Source organism: Harpia harpyja, chromosome 1, assembly GCF_026419915.1.
Source record: "Harpia harpyja isolate bHarHar1 chromosome 1, bHarHar1 primary haplotype, whole genome shotgun sequence".
In the NCBI taxonomy this organism is placed as follows: domain Eukaryota; kingdom Metazoa; phylum Chordata; class Aves; order Accipitriformes; family Accipitridae; genus Harpia; species Harpia harpyja.
This window is the reverse complement of record NC_068940.1, coordinates 101904854-101920147: the sequence shown is the minus strand read 5'-3', so window position 1 is coordinate 101920147 and position 15294 is coordinate 101904854. Positions and strand designations below refer to the sequence as shown.

Genomic DNA, 15294 nt, shown 5'->3' with positions numbered 1-15294 from the left:
TGTTAGACAATGGCTAGCCCCAGACCACTTTCTGCAATAGTAAAGCACCCTGGAAATTCAAGTCATCCCGATTAATGTTAGAACTACTTACCTACAAAACTTTGTTTTTTACTTTCCCACAGTGGAGCTGCTCTCACACCATTTGCCACCAAGGCAAAAAAGGCTTTCTTTACCTGCAAAAAGAATGAACAACTAAACAAATCTTTGCTCTTAATTTAGCACACCAGACACCAACAGAAGGGTTTCCCCAGTTACTAGGAAAAAAATGCAGTACAAACAGGTAGGTGTCATTCAAGCTAGAACAAAGACTACAGACACCAAACAAAAACTTCAAGCCTTTTACTTCTAAAATGGTTAAAAAGCTTAGAAAAAAGCTTAGCAAAAACAACCTCAAATTTATTCGTGTTTGATATTATCCATAAAAGTTATACCCCCCAATCATGATGTTGAATAAATCTGTAATGAATTATCGCAAGTGTCCAGTTTACAGATATAGCTTAACACTTAAAGATTGTGCTATATTCTAGTTAATGTTCACTATAGCAAGAGTTGTATAAAAAAAGACTGAAACAATAAGTCTCGTTTCCTCTCCAGCTTTTAGACTCATGATTTATACAAATTAAAATGGATTGTTTGATTATTTTAAATATGACTAAGCTATGACTGAAAAGGACTAGATAGCCTGTTTTGCTGCTAAAGAAATGTAACCAAATGCTTTCCTTTAATGAATTAACCCTCCCCAGTTTCTCAATTAGAGGTTGTAAGGTTATAGTGTCATTCTCAAAAGAAAAGAAAAACCTCCCTGTGAACACTAGTTCTCTGAAGCATGAAGCAGTCAGGCTCTAGTGCACCTCAAAATCCTGATCTGGTGATATGCTTGAGCATGTTATCATTCCTGTCCTCCCCGTACCGCTAAATAGTCTTCACATGGAAAACACAATACAGAAGTGATGGTTCTTGTCCAGGTCTTGACCTGGCACAAAACTAGGACCTAGCCAATCTGTATCTCTACATCCATGAAACTGGTCCTCGGTCCAAATAACACAGAAATAGCAATCGCAATTGCTTGATGATTGCAATCTGAACAGACCACTATTACACAGTGGTATCTTAAGTGTCTACTTCAAATTATGTGCCAAGGGGCTCCTCTCCACAACAGATACAGGAATAAAAGGGCTTCACAGTCAATGGAATCAGCATCCAAAAAGGTAGGGGCAAACAAAAATGTAGGTAGGAAAAAAAAAAAACAAACAAAAGAGTAAGTCTGCAACTGTTAGCTACAACCTCCTTGGAAAAGTTTGCAAAGCCATCCATATGATAACCACTATCGTATGATACTTGACAGAACCTCCATTTAGACTCTATTTGGTGTTATAATGTAGCAATTTAAATTTCTAAAAGTTAGTAAGACTTCTACTCCGCACCAGAACACATCACCTCTGTCTACACTTCAGTAATTTGCAGTGCATGTTTCAAATACATGAACTCCAATCTAAGATTAGACTTCTGAAAGCAATCCGTATTTCTTGCTACCTCTATGCAGCCCAACTGCCTTCTCTCTGATCGTGAGAAGGAAATCTACCCTCCTGACCTCAGCAGATGACAATTCTCAAAGCTGCCTCCTGACTTTACAAATGCTTCTGCCATATCATCAATGAAGAGGAATAATGTTCTGCTTAACAGCCACCTCTAAACTGCATTAATACTGAAGAAGCCATATAGGGAAAAAAATACCCAGGACCACAAATAAGACCATAAGATACACACCACGTAGTATTTATCTCGAAAATGGTTAAACAGAAAGGTCCCAGAGGTATTTAGCCACCTCATAACACAAGCAGGAGTCAGGCAAAACAAACATTACCAAATCCACCACAGGAACATATGAACTCATAAGGAAGACTGAAACCATAAAGAAACCCTCCAGGCAGGCACATGAAGTGTTCCCACATAACAGCATCACACTTACAGTTAATGCAGCAAAAGCTAACAGCAGTGAGCTATTTGAGGAGCAGATACGAGATACAAGTGAGTTCACACAGACCAACTCCACCTTGGGGTAAAATAAGTTCTAGCCATTCTTCAGCAAAACAGAGTAAAGTACACTCAAACTGCCTAAAGCTGAAAGCCTGCAGCTTTGATGCATTTCCATAATAATAGCTGTCACACGAGTTCACGGTCACTGTCAGCTTATGGCCCAAGTCTTCTGCAAGAGTAAGATGTTCAAGCTGTATCAGAGCAAGAAGATAACAACTAATCTACTAGAGCCAGGGGGAAAATAGCTTTCTGTCAGATAGGAATCATGCAACAGAACTCCTCAAACAAGTCTACAAACTGCGTAATTGATAACCTGGAAAAGAAGCATGCCCACAGCAGAAAAGATGTGGAGAGTCAACTAACTATAGGACTTCAGGCAACCTCCAAATTCTTGCTACTACTTTTTCCTCAGACACAGTAGCAGCAAAGACCACCACCTAGTACAACGTTCAGATGGGCAAGATGGTAAAATCAAGGTATTGTTTTAGATTCAGCAATGATACCTCAAGAGAGGCAATTCCAAAGATATACTAGGCAAGTAGCTGAGCTTGTAGACAATCCAGAAGGAAAAGAATGTTTCCTCAAAGGATCAGTTCTTGCCCTGATTCTGTTTGATTTATTTGCAAGTTATTTGTCTCCAAGAATCTCAAGAATCTTCAGTTAGACAGTCTTGTCTAGCTTTAAAAGACAGATTTGGGAAAAACTGAGGGCTGCTGAACAGATACAGCTACTGAGATAGCTCACGCTTAAATCCTTCATAAAAGACAGTGAGGTCAGCTTAGGTATTAGGATATTAAACATTTGATGTAGTAAATCACCAAAATTTAGTAAAGAAATACTTAAACTCATCCCTCTGGGCTGTCCTAGACCACAGCTTAAGTGACATTCCTGTTTTCTTCAGTTTTATAGCAGAAAGTGTTATACAGTTACCTTTTAAATAAAGCAACAATGCCATCAGTTCTTAATGTTAATACTTGTCTCTTATTTAAATAATTACAAAGCAAAAAACCAACTTCATTCTTATTTGCTAAAACTGCTTGCGAGCACAAACACACACTCATCCACTCACACTCTCCTTTAGTTTCTGTGGTTTACCAATTTCAGTTGCCCAAAGTACTGCTTGGTGGCCAGCCAAAGCACTTGGGTGTGGAACTGGGCTTCCATCCAGCACATTTAGACATTTCAGCGATGTTCTTGCAGAAAATACCCACAAGGACCTTCCTTTCAGATTATATATAGTTTATAGCCTTTGAAGATCTAAACCACGTCCCATCTTTGGACCTCCAACAGCGTTGTTAATTCTCGACCCCACCAGCGTTGCTCTTTCTCTGATCTTGAGTGTTGGACTGGCCTGACCTTCATAAACCATTGTTCGTCAGCCAGATCCCATAGATTGTTGCTGTCCAACACCATGTACAAACATTCTTTAAACACAGCACTTTTGTTCTTATTAACCATGTAGTGGTCCTAACAAACACACTGAACCATTAAAAATGGGATTTATCTGCCCAAATTTAGACATTGTTCCGACATATATGCTGACCTTGAATATGCACCGCATCTCTTCATAGACAACCAGGGGAAACAGTCATTTCTGCGGCATGACTCACCAGCCTTAGACAGACATTAAGTTATATCCCACAGATGCCGTTTTCCCCCTCACTGACTGTAAGATGTCTAGACATTTACAGTTTGCTGAGGAATCGCACTTTATGTGACTACTTGTCTTCTGCAACATTCTGCCCCTTAAGTAGAAGGGTCATGTTATAGCAAAGGAACACAGCGACTGAAATCCTACGTGTATCATAGATCACCTCAACAATAGGTGCTATTACACTACAGTGAGCAGAACAAGAACAAGGTTTTCTTATTACAGGAACTCATTACACTGACTGTGAATATGCTGAATAAAAGAACAGACTAATTTGGGTTAGACAGGACTTCTGGAAGTCATTGCTTCTGTGGACCATTCAAATATTTCCACAATAAGTCTTAAAGAGGATGTAGTCTCTTCCAGTGTAACAGTCATTATCAAGAAAGACCGAGTTAGACCCATAACATAGGAAGTCCCTTTTTTTTCAGGTAGTAGAATATTTGTAAAACCTTGTCCCTTACGGTTAGTGAGCGCCAAAATAGCTTGATTACCAGGCAGTAACACTGGAAACTGTGGTAGCAGACAGAAGATTTCACCAGACTACAGAAAACGTTTTTCCTCACTGATGGGAAATACTGAAAGGGACATTCCTCATTATGATATGTCAGACCAGTAATCTTACAAGCCCTTGCAAAAATGCTCTCTCAAGTAAACATCTGTCAATGAGGGAAGCATCTGAAAGGAAAACTGAGTATGAGCCTGTTTCCAAAAAGTTAGTGTGTGTACACAGACACACTTTTACCTTGCTTTACCTAACACTATGTTATGAAAACTGTACCTACATGCATAAGCGACCAGTGGGTTTTAAACCTGTCTTCCAGGACTGTCCTATAAGGTAAGTAAGGTGACTGCTGTTGTCACAGCAGCTGAAATGACTTGTTTCATTTGCCTTGCAAAAAGGTTCTTGTCTTTGGCAAGACGTTGAGAGAGAAGAGCTGTCACAGTTCCTGGTGCTAAAAGGTCAGTGCTGAGTAGAGTAGAGAATGCTACCGTGCTGAAAGACACACAACTCAGCACCATTGTCTCAATACCAAAGTTGACCTGGAAATCCGGAAGGTAATAGAAGCAAGAAACATAGTTATGGAACACCTTCAGGTATGCCAGTACCAAGCAAGATGATGACGCAAAAGACTAGTAGCATGGACAGTGTTAAAAGATTTGCCAGAACTTCTGTGGTATGACTGCCATCCAAGGGCAAGATGATAAATGTGTACTTTTCTCGCTTCATCTTTCACTGTATAAACCAACACCAGGGCGTTAGCTTTACTTGCCTGAAAATCCCCTGATGTAACCCCAAGAAATGTCTATTCTATCAGATCAGAAGAGAAAGGAAGAAGCTCCATCTTTTATTTTTTGGCACAGAGCTCCCATAAAAGCAGCATCAGACCCAGCTGATCCTTGACACTTTTATCATCTCTGATTCCTGATGGATGGATGCTCAAAGGTGAACTAGAACACTCATTGTCATTTTCACTGGATAAGTTGACAAATTCCCAGTCTTATCTCATGATGATTTTTAAGGGCTACAAAACTTAGAGGGAACACATGCCTCAAATTCACATGTGGACCATGGTATCAAAACCAAGTATTTCAGGCGATCCCTGATGAACAATAACCCTTCCTAGCACAATAAAATACAAAGTTTCATACATAGTTGAAAGACATTTGCAAGAGGAAGGCATTCAGTCTTAGCAAATTGGGTAAGAACAGCTGAAGAAATACCGTAGAAAGTTAAACTGATATACCCATATACTCACATGCTCTAAGTATTAAACAGCAAGCCATGGAGTGCCTTCTCGAGGGGTCCCTTGTAAAGGGGAAAAAGTTTTCCATTTTCAAGGGATAACAGCATGTATGTCTTCACAACATGAGCAAATATGACAAAGTCACTCTAGAATACAGTCTTTGTTCTCACTGTTACAGTAAGAAGGCACAAGAAAGCTACCCCAAAACTTCTCTCTTAGAGGCTAAACACTTGCATTTCAATAGTTCTTACCAAGTAAGACCACCAAGAGTAGTACAACCCGTCTTTGTTGTAACAGGAAAACCATCAGGCCTCTGCTGTGACCTTTGTACTGCATAAAAACTGGGCAACCTACACTTTACTCCCTTGGTCTAAATGTGTTTACGAGCTGACTGACATGTACTGGATTTGTGTGGCAGGGTTTTGGTAGCGCGGGAGGGGGCTACAGGGATGGCTCCTGTGAGAAGCTGCTAGAAGCTTCCCTGGCTCTAAGTCAGACCCACTGCTGGCCAAGGCCAACCCCACCAGAGATGGTGGTAGCGCCTCTGTGATACCGTATTTAAGAAGGGGGGAAAAAAACCTGCTGTGGAACCTGCAGCAGAGAGGGGAGCGGGATGTGAGAGAAACACCTATGTAGACACCCAGGTCAGTGAAGAAGGAGGGGGAGGAGGTGCGCCAGAGGAGGGGATGCCCCTGCAGCCCATGGTGAGATGGCAGGCTGTCCCCCTGCAGCCCATGGAGGTGAGCGGGGGAGCAGATGCCCACCTGCAGCCCGTGGAAGAGCCCACTCCGGAGCAGGTGGATGTCCCCAAAGATGGCCATGACTCCATGGGAAAGCCTGTGCTTGAGCAGCCTGTGCCTGAAGGACTGCAGCCCATGGAAAGGACCCACACTGGAGCAGTTTGTGAAGTACTGCAGCCCGTAGGAAGGACTCATGTTGGAGAAGTTCATGGAGAACTGTCTCCCATGGGAGGGACCCCACGCTGGAGCAGGAGAAGAGTGAGGAGTCCTCCCCCTGAGGAGGAAGGAGCAGCAGAGACAACATGTGATAAACTGACGGCAACCCCCATTCCCCGTCCCCCTGTACCGCTGGTGGGGAGAGGTTGAGAAAATCAGGGGCACAGTTGTGCCCAGGAATAAGGGAGGGATGGAGGGAAGGTGTTTTAAGATTTGGCTTAATTTCTCATTATCCTACTCCGATTTGATTGGTAATAAGTTAAATTAATTTTCCCCAAGTTGAGTCTGTTTTTTGCCCGTGAACATAATTGGTGAGTGATCCTTCCCTGTCCTCGTGTTGACCCACAAGCAGGCCTTTCATTATAATTCTCCTCCCCATCCCATGGGGGTGGGGGGGAGTAGTGAGCAAGCAGCCTCCTGGTGCTTTGTTGCCAGCTGGGCTTAAACCACAACATTGACTCTCAAATGCTTTTGATGCGAAAAAGCAAGGAATGGGGCAACAGTTTCTAGCCCAACATAAACAGGACTATATTTCTTTAAGTAGCATGGCAAGTTCTCTGGCTGCCCAAATCTTGGCATATCTCCAAGAGAGGGAAAAAAATGAAGAGTCCCAACTATTGCTACCAGGGAGAGGCAAGCCTGATGATCTAGCTGCAATAAGACAGGTTTATAACATGTCTCCCCTGCTACTCCCTCACATCACTAGAATCTCAGGTAGTGCTTCTTCTGTATCAGAGGCTGTAAGGCAGATCTTGAACAAGGAATTCATCACTGGTTTTGTGTACTTGTTTGACAACGCAGCCAGTGAAGAGGCAAACCAAGGTAACTAACTACTTGAGTCATACCAACACCATGTCAAATAGCGTGCAAGCCAACTCTAAAGTCCAGCAAGTTATAACCCTTTCTTATCTGAAAAATACTCTTCAACAATGATGGGAGGTGCTCACACTGTCTCCGCTCCGTCCCATCCCCCCCCCCCGCCCTTATTCACTCTCAGCTTCTACTGAAAGTCTTTGGATCCCAGGTAATGCAATACGGTCCACTGGAGAAGTCTAACCACCCAATTTTCACCTGAACAGTGGCTTGTGATACAGTACTTGGGAACATAGAAAAAACACAATACTAAGTTGAAAATACAACTTTGCCACAGAAAGCTCTTTGGGCAACCCTCCTCTTCCACACTGTCAGCATCATCTTCAAAGGATTTATTTCTATGGCCTGAAAACTTTTGCAAACTAAATTGGAATCAAGGACTCTAGCATTCACACCCAAATCCCACGATCATCACCTTGATAATACAAAAGCTGTACAAGCTATATATTCTCCAAATACGTCATGCACTTTTGCTTTGAAGCAATTCATACCCAGATGGCAATGACATTTAAACACCTTCAATTGAGGAGAAATAATTCTTCCCAAACAGAAGATCTGAAGCAAAGAAATTTCAGGGAGGTGGACCAGTTCTCCACAGAATCTCCACATCAGCTTTCCCAGCAGTCAAGAGGAAATTGAAAAACACTTCTCCTAACTTGCAATCTAGGGATGACACCTACTATCAGAAAACAGTTAAAGTTCTCGCAGGAATTGCTCTCTTTATGTTTCCCAAGAAGAGGCCAACAAAACACTGGGAAGGATATTAAACATTAACTTGCAATTCCTTTTTTTTTTGGTCTTCAAATAAAGCTGTAATGTCCCATCCAGACATCTTTCTAAGTCACAGAAAACTACAGTCCTGTACAGGAGCTATTTTGAAAAGTTAAAAACCTCTTTTGTAGTGCATATATATAGTTCAGTTTTTATAAATTGGCCTGTCTGGAGGCACTAAACTGTATGCAAGACTACAACCAACCATCTCAGCGTGATGACTGTTGTATTCAAATTTATTTTCCAATTATTTTCTTCTTTGGTCTATGAATTTGGTAGAAGCATTTCCTCCTTGAAGGACTATGTCTTTAAAAGAAAAAAAAAAGGCTACTTAAGGACTTAACAATAAAGACTTTTGCCTAGGGCAAGGGCCAAGCAGGTCTTGAAGAGAAGAACTTCCTCCTTTACCTTAGTACACCGTCAAGTAAAGCAGAGAAAAATTGGACAAACCTGTTATTAACTGAGTGGGTACATTTGCTTTAACATCTGAAAAACCCCAACCAAAAATATCCACAAGCAGCTCTTCTAGCTCATGTTGAATTTTGGAAAGCCTACATGAAACCAGATAAAAATTCAGTTCTCTTCTACATTCACAGGAGATGGAAAGGGAGCACTCCTGGTAGATGATGTACTACTAGTGGCCATAGATTGCTTAATAAAATTTAAGAGCTGATGGAGTAACACCCTTCAGACCCAAGCCAAACCCCAGAAATAATAGGTAGGGTCTTATCCTCAAGTTAAAAGTATGCAGGCACATGTTTTAGATTTCTCCCCAGAAAGCAGGTACTATGTCCACATGCAGAAGTCTTCCCCATACCACATCCACATGCAAAGGTTGCAATCCAACTGAAGACACCAAACCAAGACCTCAACTGATACTCTATGTCAATATGCCCATACTGCAGCTGGCAATTAAGGGCTCTCTTTCTCCCTCTACCACCACACACGTGCTGATTTAATCAAGACCTCTTCTGGTCTGCTCATCCATGACAGCCGCTGGTCCATGATTATAGTCAACTGTTACTCCATCTCAATAAGGTACTCTCCTGATACTTACTTCCACCTGCTGTTTGAGGGGAGCCTAAGCATTCTAGTTAAAAAAAAAAATAATAAAAAAAAAATGCACAGCTCTGTTTTTGGGGGGGAGGGGAGGAGACTAAAAAAAAAAAATCACTTCAAGCCAGAATTTATGCTGCCAGATTTCATGCCACAATGGGTTAAGAGTAAGACATTAGGTAAGCCTCATTGGCAGAGCCATTGGGACCAGCTGCATTGGGAAGGTACAGAAATTCTTTCACAGATTAAGATCTTGCCAGAAAAAGTGGTGGTGGGGTGGGGAAGGCAAGAAGAATGATGCATGACTTTCACTCAGCTGAGCACAAACACCTTACCTACACCCTGTGTAGAACAAGAAATTTCTGCTTAATTGGTACAATGAATTCATAGTATCTTCTTCCAAGATTCAGGAATGAATGCTTCCTATTGGTTTTGAGAGCTGCAGGAATTAAGCTCCTATGCTTGTTGTGTACAAGCAATAGGAGCAGCTCTGAAAAAACACAAGAGTCTTCTCATATTATGCTACTGATTCCAGCCTGATTTCAGTGAAGGGAGCTTTTATGTGGCCTGCTCAACTGCCTTAGCCCACATGCCAGTTAGAAGAAATTACATTATTCTCTTACAGTTCTGTGGGACTGGTAAGCAAGGAGGGGTGTTCACACCTCAGAAATGCAGACAGTATATTAGTTTAAAATTTAGCAAGTTCGACAAGGAAAAACCTCAAAGCCAATTAAGGAAGAGACAGTCAACCCTCTTGTAAAACTGTGAGAACTCTGTTGTGACAGCAGACCCAGAGTCTGCTGTGTGTTTCTGGAAGCAAAAGATTCTACAGCATTCTTCCTGGAAGCCTGGTCTATCTGATTACCTTGGAGAGAGGCAACACCCCAGTCAAGAATGACCTGGAGGGAACAAGAACAATAAACCCATTTACTGAATAGAGTCAGCACAAGGAAGAGAAATACAAAGTCCTCTTCCACTCTTCTAATGTGGAATCCGTTGCATGCTCTGCAGAAGTTAGAAGTTATATTTACTTCTAGCTTGTTAAACCACTAACAAAGTTTCCAGAAGACTGTTCCAAATATATTTCTAGTTATGTGGTAGAAAAATAAGTATTGAGCTCTTAATAGCACGTGACGTTACTGACAAAAGCCTACATTAGTGATAACAACATCTGGTCCATTACCAACCTAGATAATTTCATTAAGAAGAAAGGTTAAACAATCTAACCTTCAAGTCACGCAATTGTCCAAGATTTCTTCAGGATATAAAAGGAAAGCATCTTTAGGATTTTGAAAGCTTATTTTGATGACTGTTTCCACATAAACTAATAAAAATCATGTTTATGGAAAAGTGCTGGACAAATACTTTAAAAAACAGGTTCAAGGCCATGGTGAGCAAAAGCTACATAAGTTTTAATATTAAAACATGAATTTACTTTTAACAGGTTAAGAATATCACTTAGCCAAAGGTTAGATAGAGCTTTTCACCCCACGAAAGCTTATACAAACTTCACAAGACACAGCCACTACATTTGCTAACATACCATTCCTGGGACTGCAGATTGCCGCTTGACACAGAGCAGGGAAGTCCCTGTCTTATACTTACCTCTTACATTCCTCTTGGAGGGTTAATTGCTCTGCACTACAAAATAAACTAATCCTTCTCATCTTTATGTAGGCTGGGCAAAGTCAAAACAAATTAATAAATTGGTATGAAGGTCAGACAAAAATCTGGCCTTAAGTAAGCTTATAGAGTTAAGCTTCAGAGACTGCTATAAGCTAGGTAAGAGCCATTTGCTTTAAACATTCAAAGAGTTCAGGGTGGGGGGGATGGGAAATGCGCTGGTCTCTAAAGAAAACATCACAACGTCAAACATGCAGTAACAAGGAAAAAAGTGAAATCACATTAGTAGATGGTGTTAGTTAGACAAAAGTAAACCAACTAATAGAATATGAACAAAGTGCTATATTTTGTTGACATTTTAATACAGGAATTACTAAAATTCCTATTTTCCTTCAAAGCATTATTAGCAGTTTCAAATGAAAAGATCAGATTGCTGTGTCACTATATGTGCCTGATACAAGTTAAAACCAACAAACAAAGGCAGATCTGGCTGTCATCTTATTTCCCCAGATCACTGCCACATTAAATGCATTAACAGTAGTAGAGTACTCAAATACTCTCCTGAAGACACAAGCTGGTACCCAGTAAATCTGCATTCAGCTCACTGCTTTCCTTAAGTCTATTATAAAAATAATCCAGATCCATTTATTGAATAATTAGAATGAAAAAGAACAATAAGTGAATGCTCATTCACAGAGTAGCCCTTCAGGGGACAACCATCCTAACCCCCTCAAAAGGGCTGTGAAATCTTTGTTCTCTTATTGTTTGCATCTTGGGAGATGTGCAAGAGATTAGAAAAAGACAGTTTATCCACTGTGAGCCGCACACTGTTGCAACTTGCCCAGTTTCCCCACCATCCACAGAGTCAAATTTCCAAACTTCACAGGATAGCTCATAACATCTAACTGTCTCTTGACTCCCTTCCTGGTCAGATCAGACTTTAAAAAAGTTTTTAATGTGCATCAAACAAAGATAGCATCTTCTCTAGGAAAAGCAAAAGGCTGAAGCTTGTCACGAACAAGGAATATTCATGGGTCACAGGCAGGGAAAAGCCACAGCACTGAAGCAAGTTCAATATGGTTCTATAAATATTTATGAGAAGCAAATACTTACAGGCTACATCTGTATTAGTAAACTAAAAGGGTGAAAGAACAGCCCACTGTCAGTCTAAATCTAGCACTCTCCCAGACAATATCTGCCACTTCTCAGGGTTCAGTACAGGCTAGGGACCATTTCGATTAGGCAGACTAGATGCAGATACTCTGTTTTGGGGGAAATATAAACTAAGCTATACTAACGCAAACTGAGCTGTGCCAGTTGGCCTCAGGCAGGTAAACATACCTTGGCTCAGTACATTTTATTTATTTAGTATAGATGTTGCTCAAGTCTGTGCCAAGTGGCACATTCTCCAGCTGAAGCGCAACACAGTTCACCCTTACCATATGATCTGATGCCTAACGGAAGTGCATGACATATACCACTGCTTTCACAATAGCCAAGTGTAGGTGCCAGTTGCACAGGTGTATTCTTGACATGTAAGACCAGACTAGTGTGCTAGCCCTAGAAGCAGCAACATGTTTGGTAGCTGCTGGAATTGAAAGGCCCCTGTGCCTTCTGACTAACAAATAAGAAGGACTGAAGAGACTGTCAGCCCACTCCTGCTCTTTATTAGCTACTATTTCTGCTATTGAAGGCCTTCTTTCGGTTTCCAGTGTAATGGCACCTTACCAGCTCCTCTCTTATTCAGGGTTAAAGCAAGATTCCTTACAAATCTTTACACTAAATCCTCAAAGACATTGAGACTAAACATTTACTTCTACGAATAGATGTTGCTTCAGCAGTATGACTTGTGCCATATTATATAAGTTAACAACTCCCACAGCTAACAACAGTTTTAGAATACTTTCCACAGTATCTCATGAATAATTTTCCAGGGTAAAAACATATGATGTGTGCTGTGATTGCTGACCAGTAGAGGGAGACGGGATACTGTTGTCAAATAAAAATCCAAGGGCAGAATCTTTCAAAGGATGCCATTAGGACACAACACAGCTCCATTTTTTCTTCTTCTTTCATTGATTGCTACTAGCTTATACTAAGGAAATGAAAGTGAGCCCTTATATATTCTGTTTTAGCTCTAGCATTATTAAAAACCTGAATTCAAATCTTTGGAGAACTTTTTCAAGGCAGCAGGCTTTTGTTTTGTTTTTTAAATTAGGAGAAACACTAATATGGGTAGGGGTGAAACAGATCCAGGAAAGACAAATATCTGCAAAATCCTCTCAGTTTGAGAGCTTTCATGGACACTGAATGTTTCACAAAGCTGTGTACTACATTTTCAAAATAAGAACTGATACAAAGTCCTGAAGTACTGGAAAATATATAATTTATATATTAAAAATTAAAACCCAATATTTTAAAAGTGTTTGTTTGACTACCCTTACTAGGTACATTCTCCACCATGTACTTATTCAGCTGTTTTAAAAAAAAAAAAAAGGCAATTCAATTTTTATATTCCAGACACATGTATGTGTACCAGCCACACTGATCAAGCTGAAGAAATATAATGTGTTTTGAAGATACTGAAGGTGGAACATTAATACAAGGTGCTAGGTAAAGAACTACAAAGGTAAATACTGAAGGGAAGTATTTAGAAGTCCTCCCAGCAGTGTAGCCCAGGATGAGCACTCACATCAACCTGTTTAATGATTCTTAGATAACCCTCTAATTTACTAGTTTTGCAAAACCTGTGAAGTTGGAAGACTGTGACAATGCCGGAAGAGGACTACTGCTTTACAATAATATTATGACTTTATAAATTAAGAATAATGCAACTGGGATTAAAGGTAATGGTGCAAAGTAAAAAAAAAAAAAAAAAAATGCAGTTTGGAGAAAAAAAAAGCTCCTCACCAGTAATCCAGGTTCAAGATATTGCCCACATTTGTCATATACTGAAGTCTGAATGAATAACTACAGACTTCCCTTCTACCACCACTGCTTTCAAATAACCGGAGAAGCGGACTGAGAATATGACCCCATGATCATAGACCAAGGCATGCCTTGTTCTTCTCCAGTTGTAATCCATGACCATCATCAGGGATCCCAAATAAGGTTCATTCACTCACTCTGCTTCTCCAATTATTACTTCACGCTGGCTCACCAACTTGAAGGTGAAACTCTAACTTCTTTACGTTAACAGCATTATCCCAACGCAGCTCCAGCAATGAAAACTGGTTATGTGGCACAATTTTATGTAATTCATCAGAAGACCTTGGGAATCCAAAAGGAATGGGTGACCTGCCCCCATGGCCCCAAGGTTAACTGGTTCATGGAATAAAGAAAATTCACCTTTCCAATTGCAACAGTGACTGAGCTCAAGCCTTTGACCCAGGTGACCACTGACAGCTGAGAACTGAACAGGTTGTAGGTCATGCCAACAAACTGCAGGTACCAACTCCCAACAGATTATCTCATAGTGTGAGAACAAATATCCCCTGGAATCAAAAAAGAAGCTAATAGTCTTTGAGAAGAGCTGAGAGAGTGACAATAAACACTACCATCCCAAATTCGACCTTTGAGGTCAAAGGAGTCTGAATTTTTTAGTTCAAAGTGGAGAGTCACTCTCTTTTGTGCAGAAGATAGGAAAAACTGCAGACCTTTTTCCCTCTGAGATGGTGAAAAAGTCAACACAACCAACCTCCCAAAGAAGCCACCTTCTGAGAGACAGAGAAAGAAATCTCTGAAAAGGAATGTAGCAAAAAGTATTCATTAGTATTATATCTAAATGTAACATACTCTTCATTAGAGCTTACAGTGCTTGCACAATCAGAATCCATGTGACTGGTGAAACGCAAGAGAAGATGCAGTTGAAAGACTATTATCAAAACAGTCAATAAGTGGAATATACAAAGAAAATCAACAATGTGAACATTTAAACTCTGTAGAACTGATGTCTGTGTGCTTGAAAGCTCTTCCCCTAAGACTATAGGCTACCTTTTTCCACCTCTAATCACAGATCAGGTGTCTTTTCACTACAAAATCCAGTGTCCAGTAAAGCACATTGAAGAACCCTAGGGAAATAAGACTGTTTCACTGATACCAAGGTGCATAAGGATAAAATATTTCCAGCAGAAGTCTGGCTTTCTGGGTAAAGGAGGAAATAATCTGACATGAGACACCAGTCACCAACTTACATTCAGCATTGCCTTCTTGGCTACCAGATCAGCTAGCAGCAGGAGGTCCTTTGGCACATGGGCAGAATCTTAACAGCAGCCATGCTCAAGTTTTAACATAACACTAGTACTAGATAGGATACTTACCTTTAAGGACTCAGCCAAGGCATCAGAGGCAACACACTGAAGCCTCAGTGCGCTCAGAGTCTAAATAAATTCAAGATGAAGGAAACTCCCTCACCAGCGAAATGCCTGGATAATTGAAAAAGTCCAGTGCTGAAGTTGAAGTTGCTTTTTTTGTACTGAGCAGTAACTGAAGCTCCAGTTCTTTTAGCCATGCTGCAGAATTCAAGGAGGATGCTGTTGGTCATTGTACAAACAGACTAATACATGTGCAGTGCTCTTGA

General features: G+C 40.7%; 1 protein-coding gene across 6 annotated transcripts in view; it reads right to left on the bottom strand.

Annotated features, from left to right (window-relative positions):
- PRKAG2 (protein kinase AMP-activated non-catalytic subunit gamma 2) overlaps positions 1-15294 on the bottom strand; it is a 226489-nt gene that overhangs the window by 19882 nt on the left and 191313 nt on the right. For all 6 annotated transcript variants that reach the window (XM_052807182.1, XM_052807173.1, XM_052807189.1 and 3 more), the window contains one exon: positions 92-173. In XM_052807182.1, the coding sequence (XP_052663142.1) occupies positions 92-173 (82 nt within the window). The remainder of the gene's footprint in view (positions 1-91; positions 174-15294) is intronic.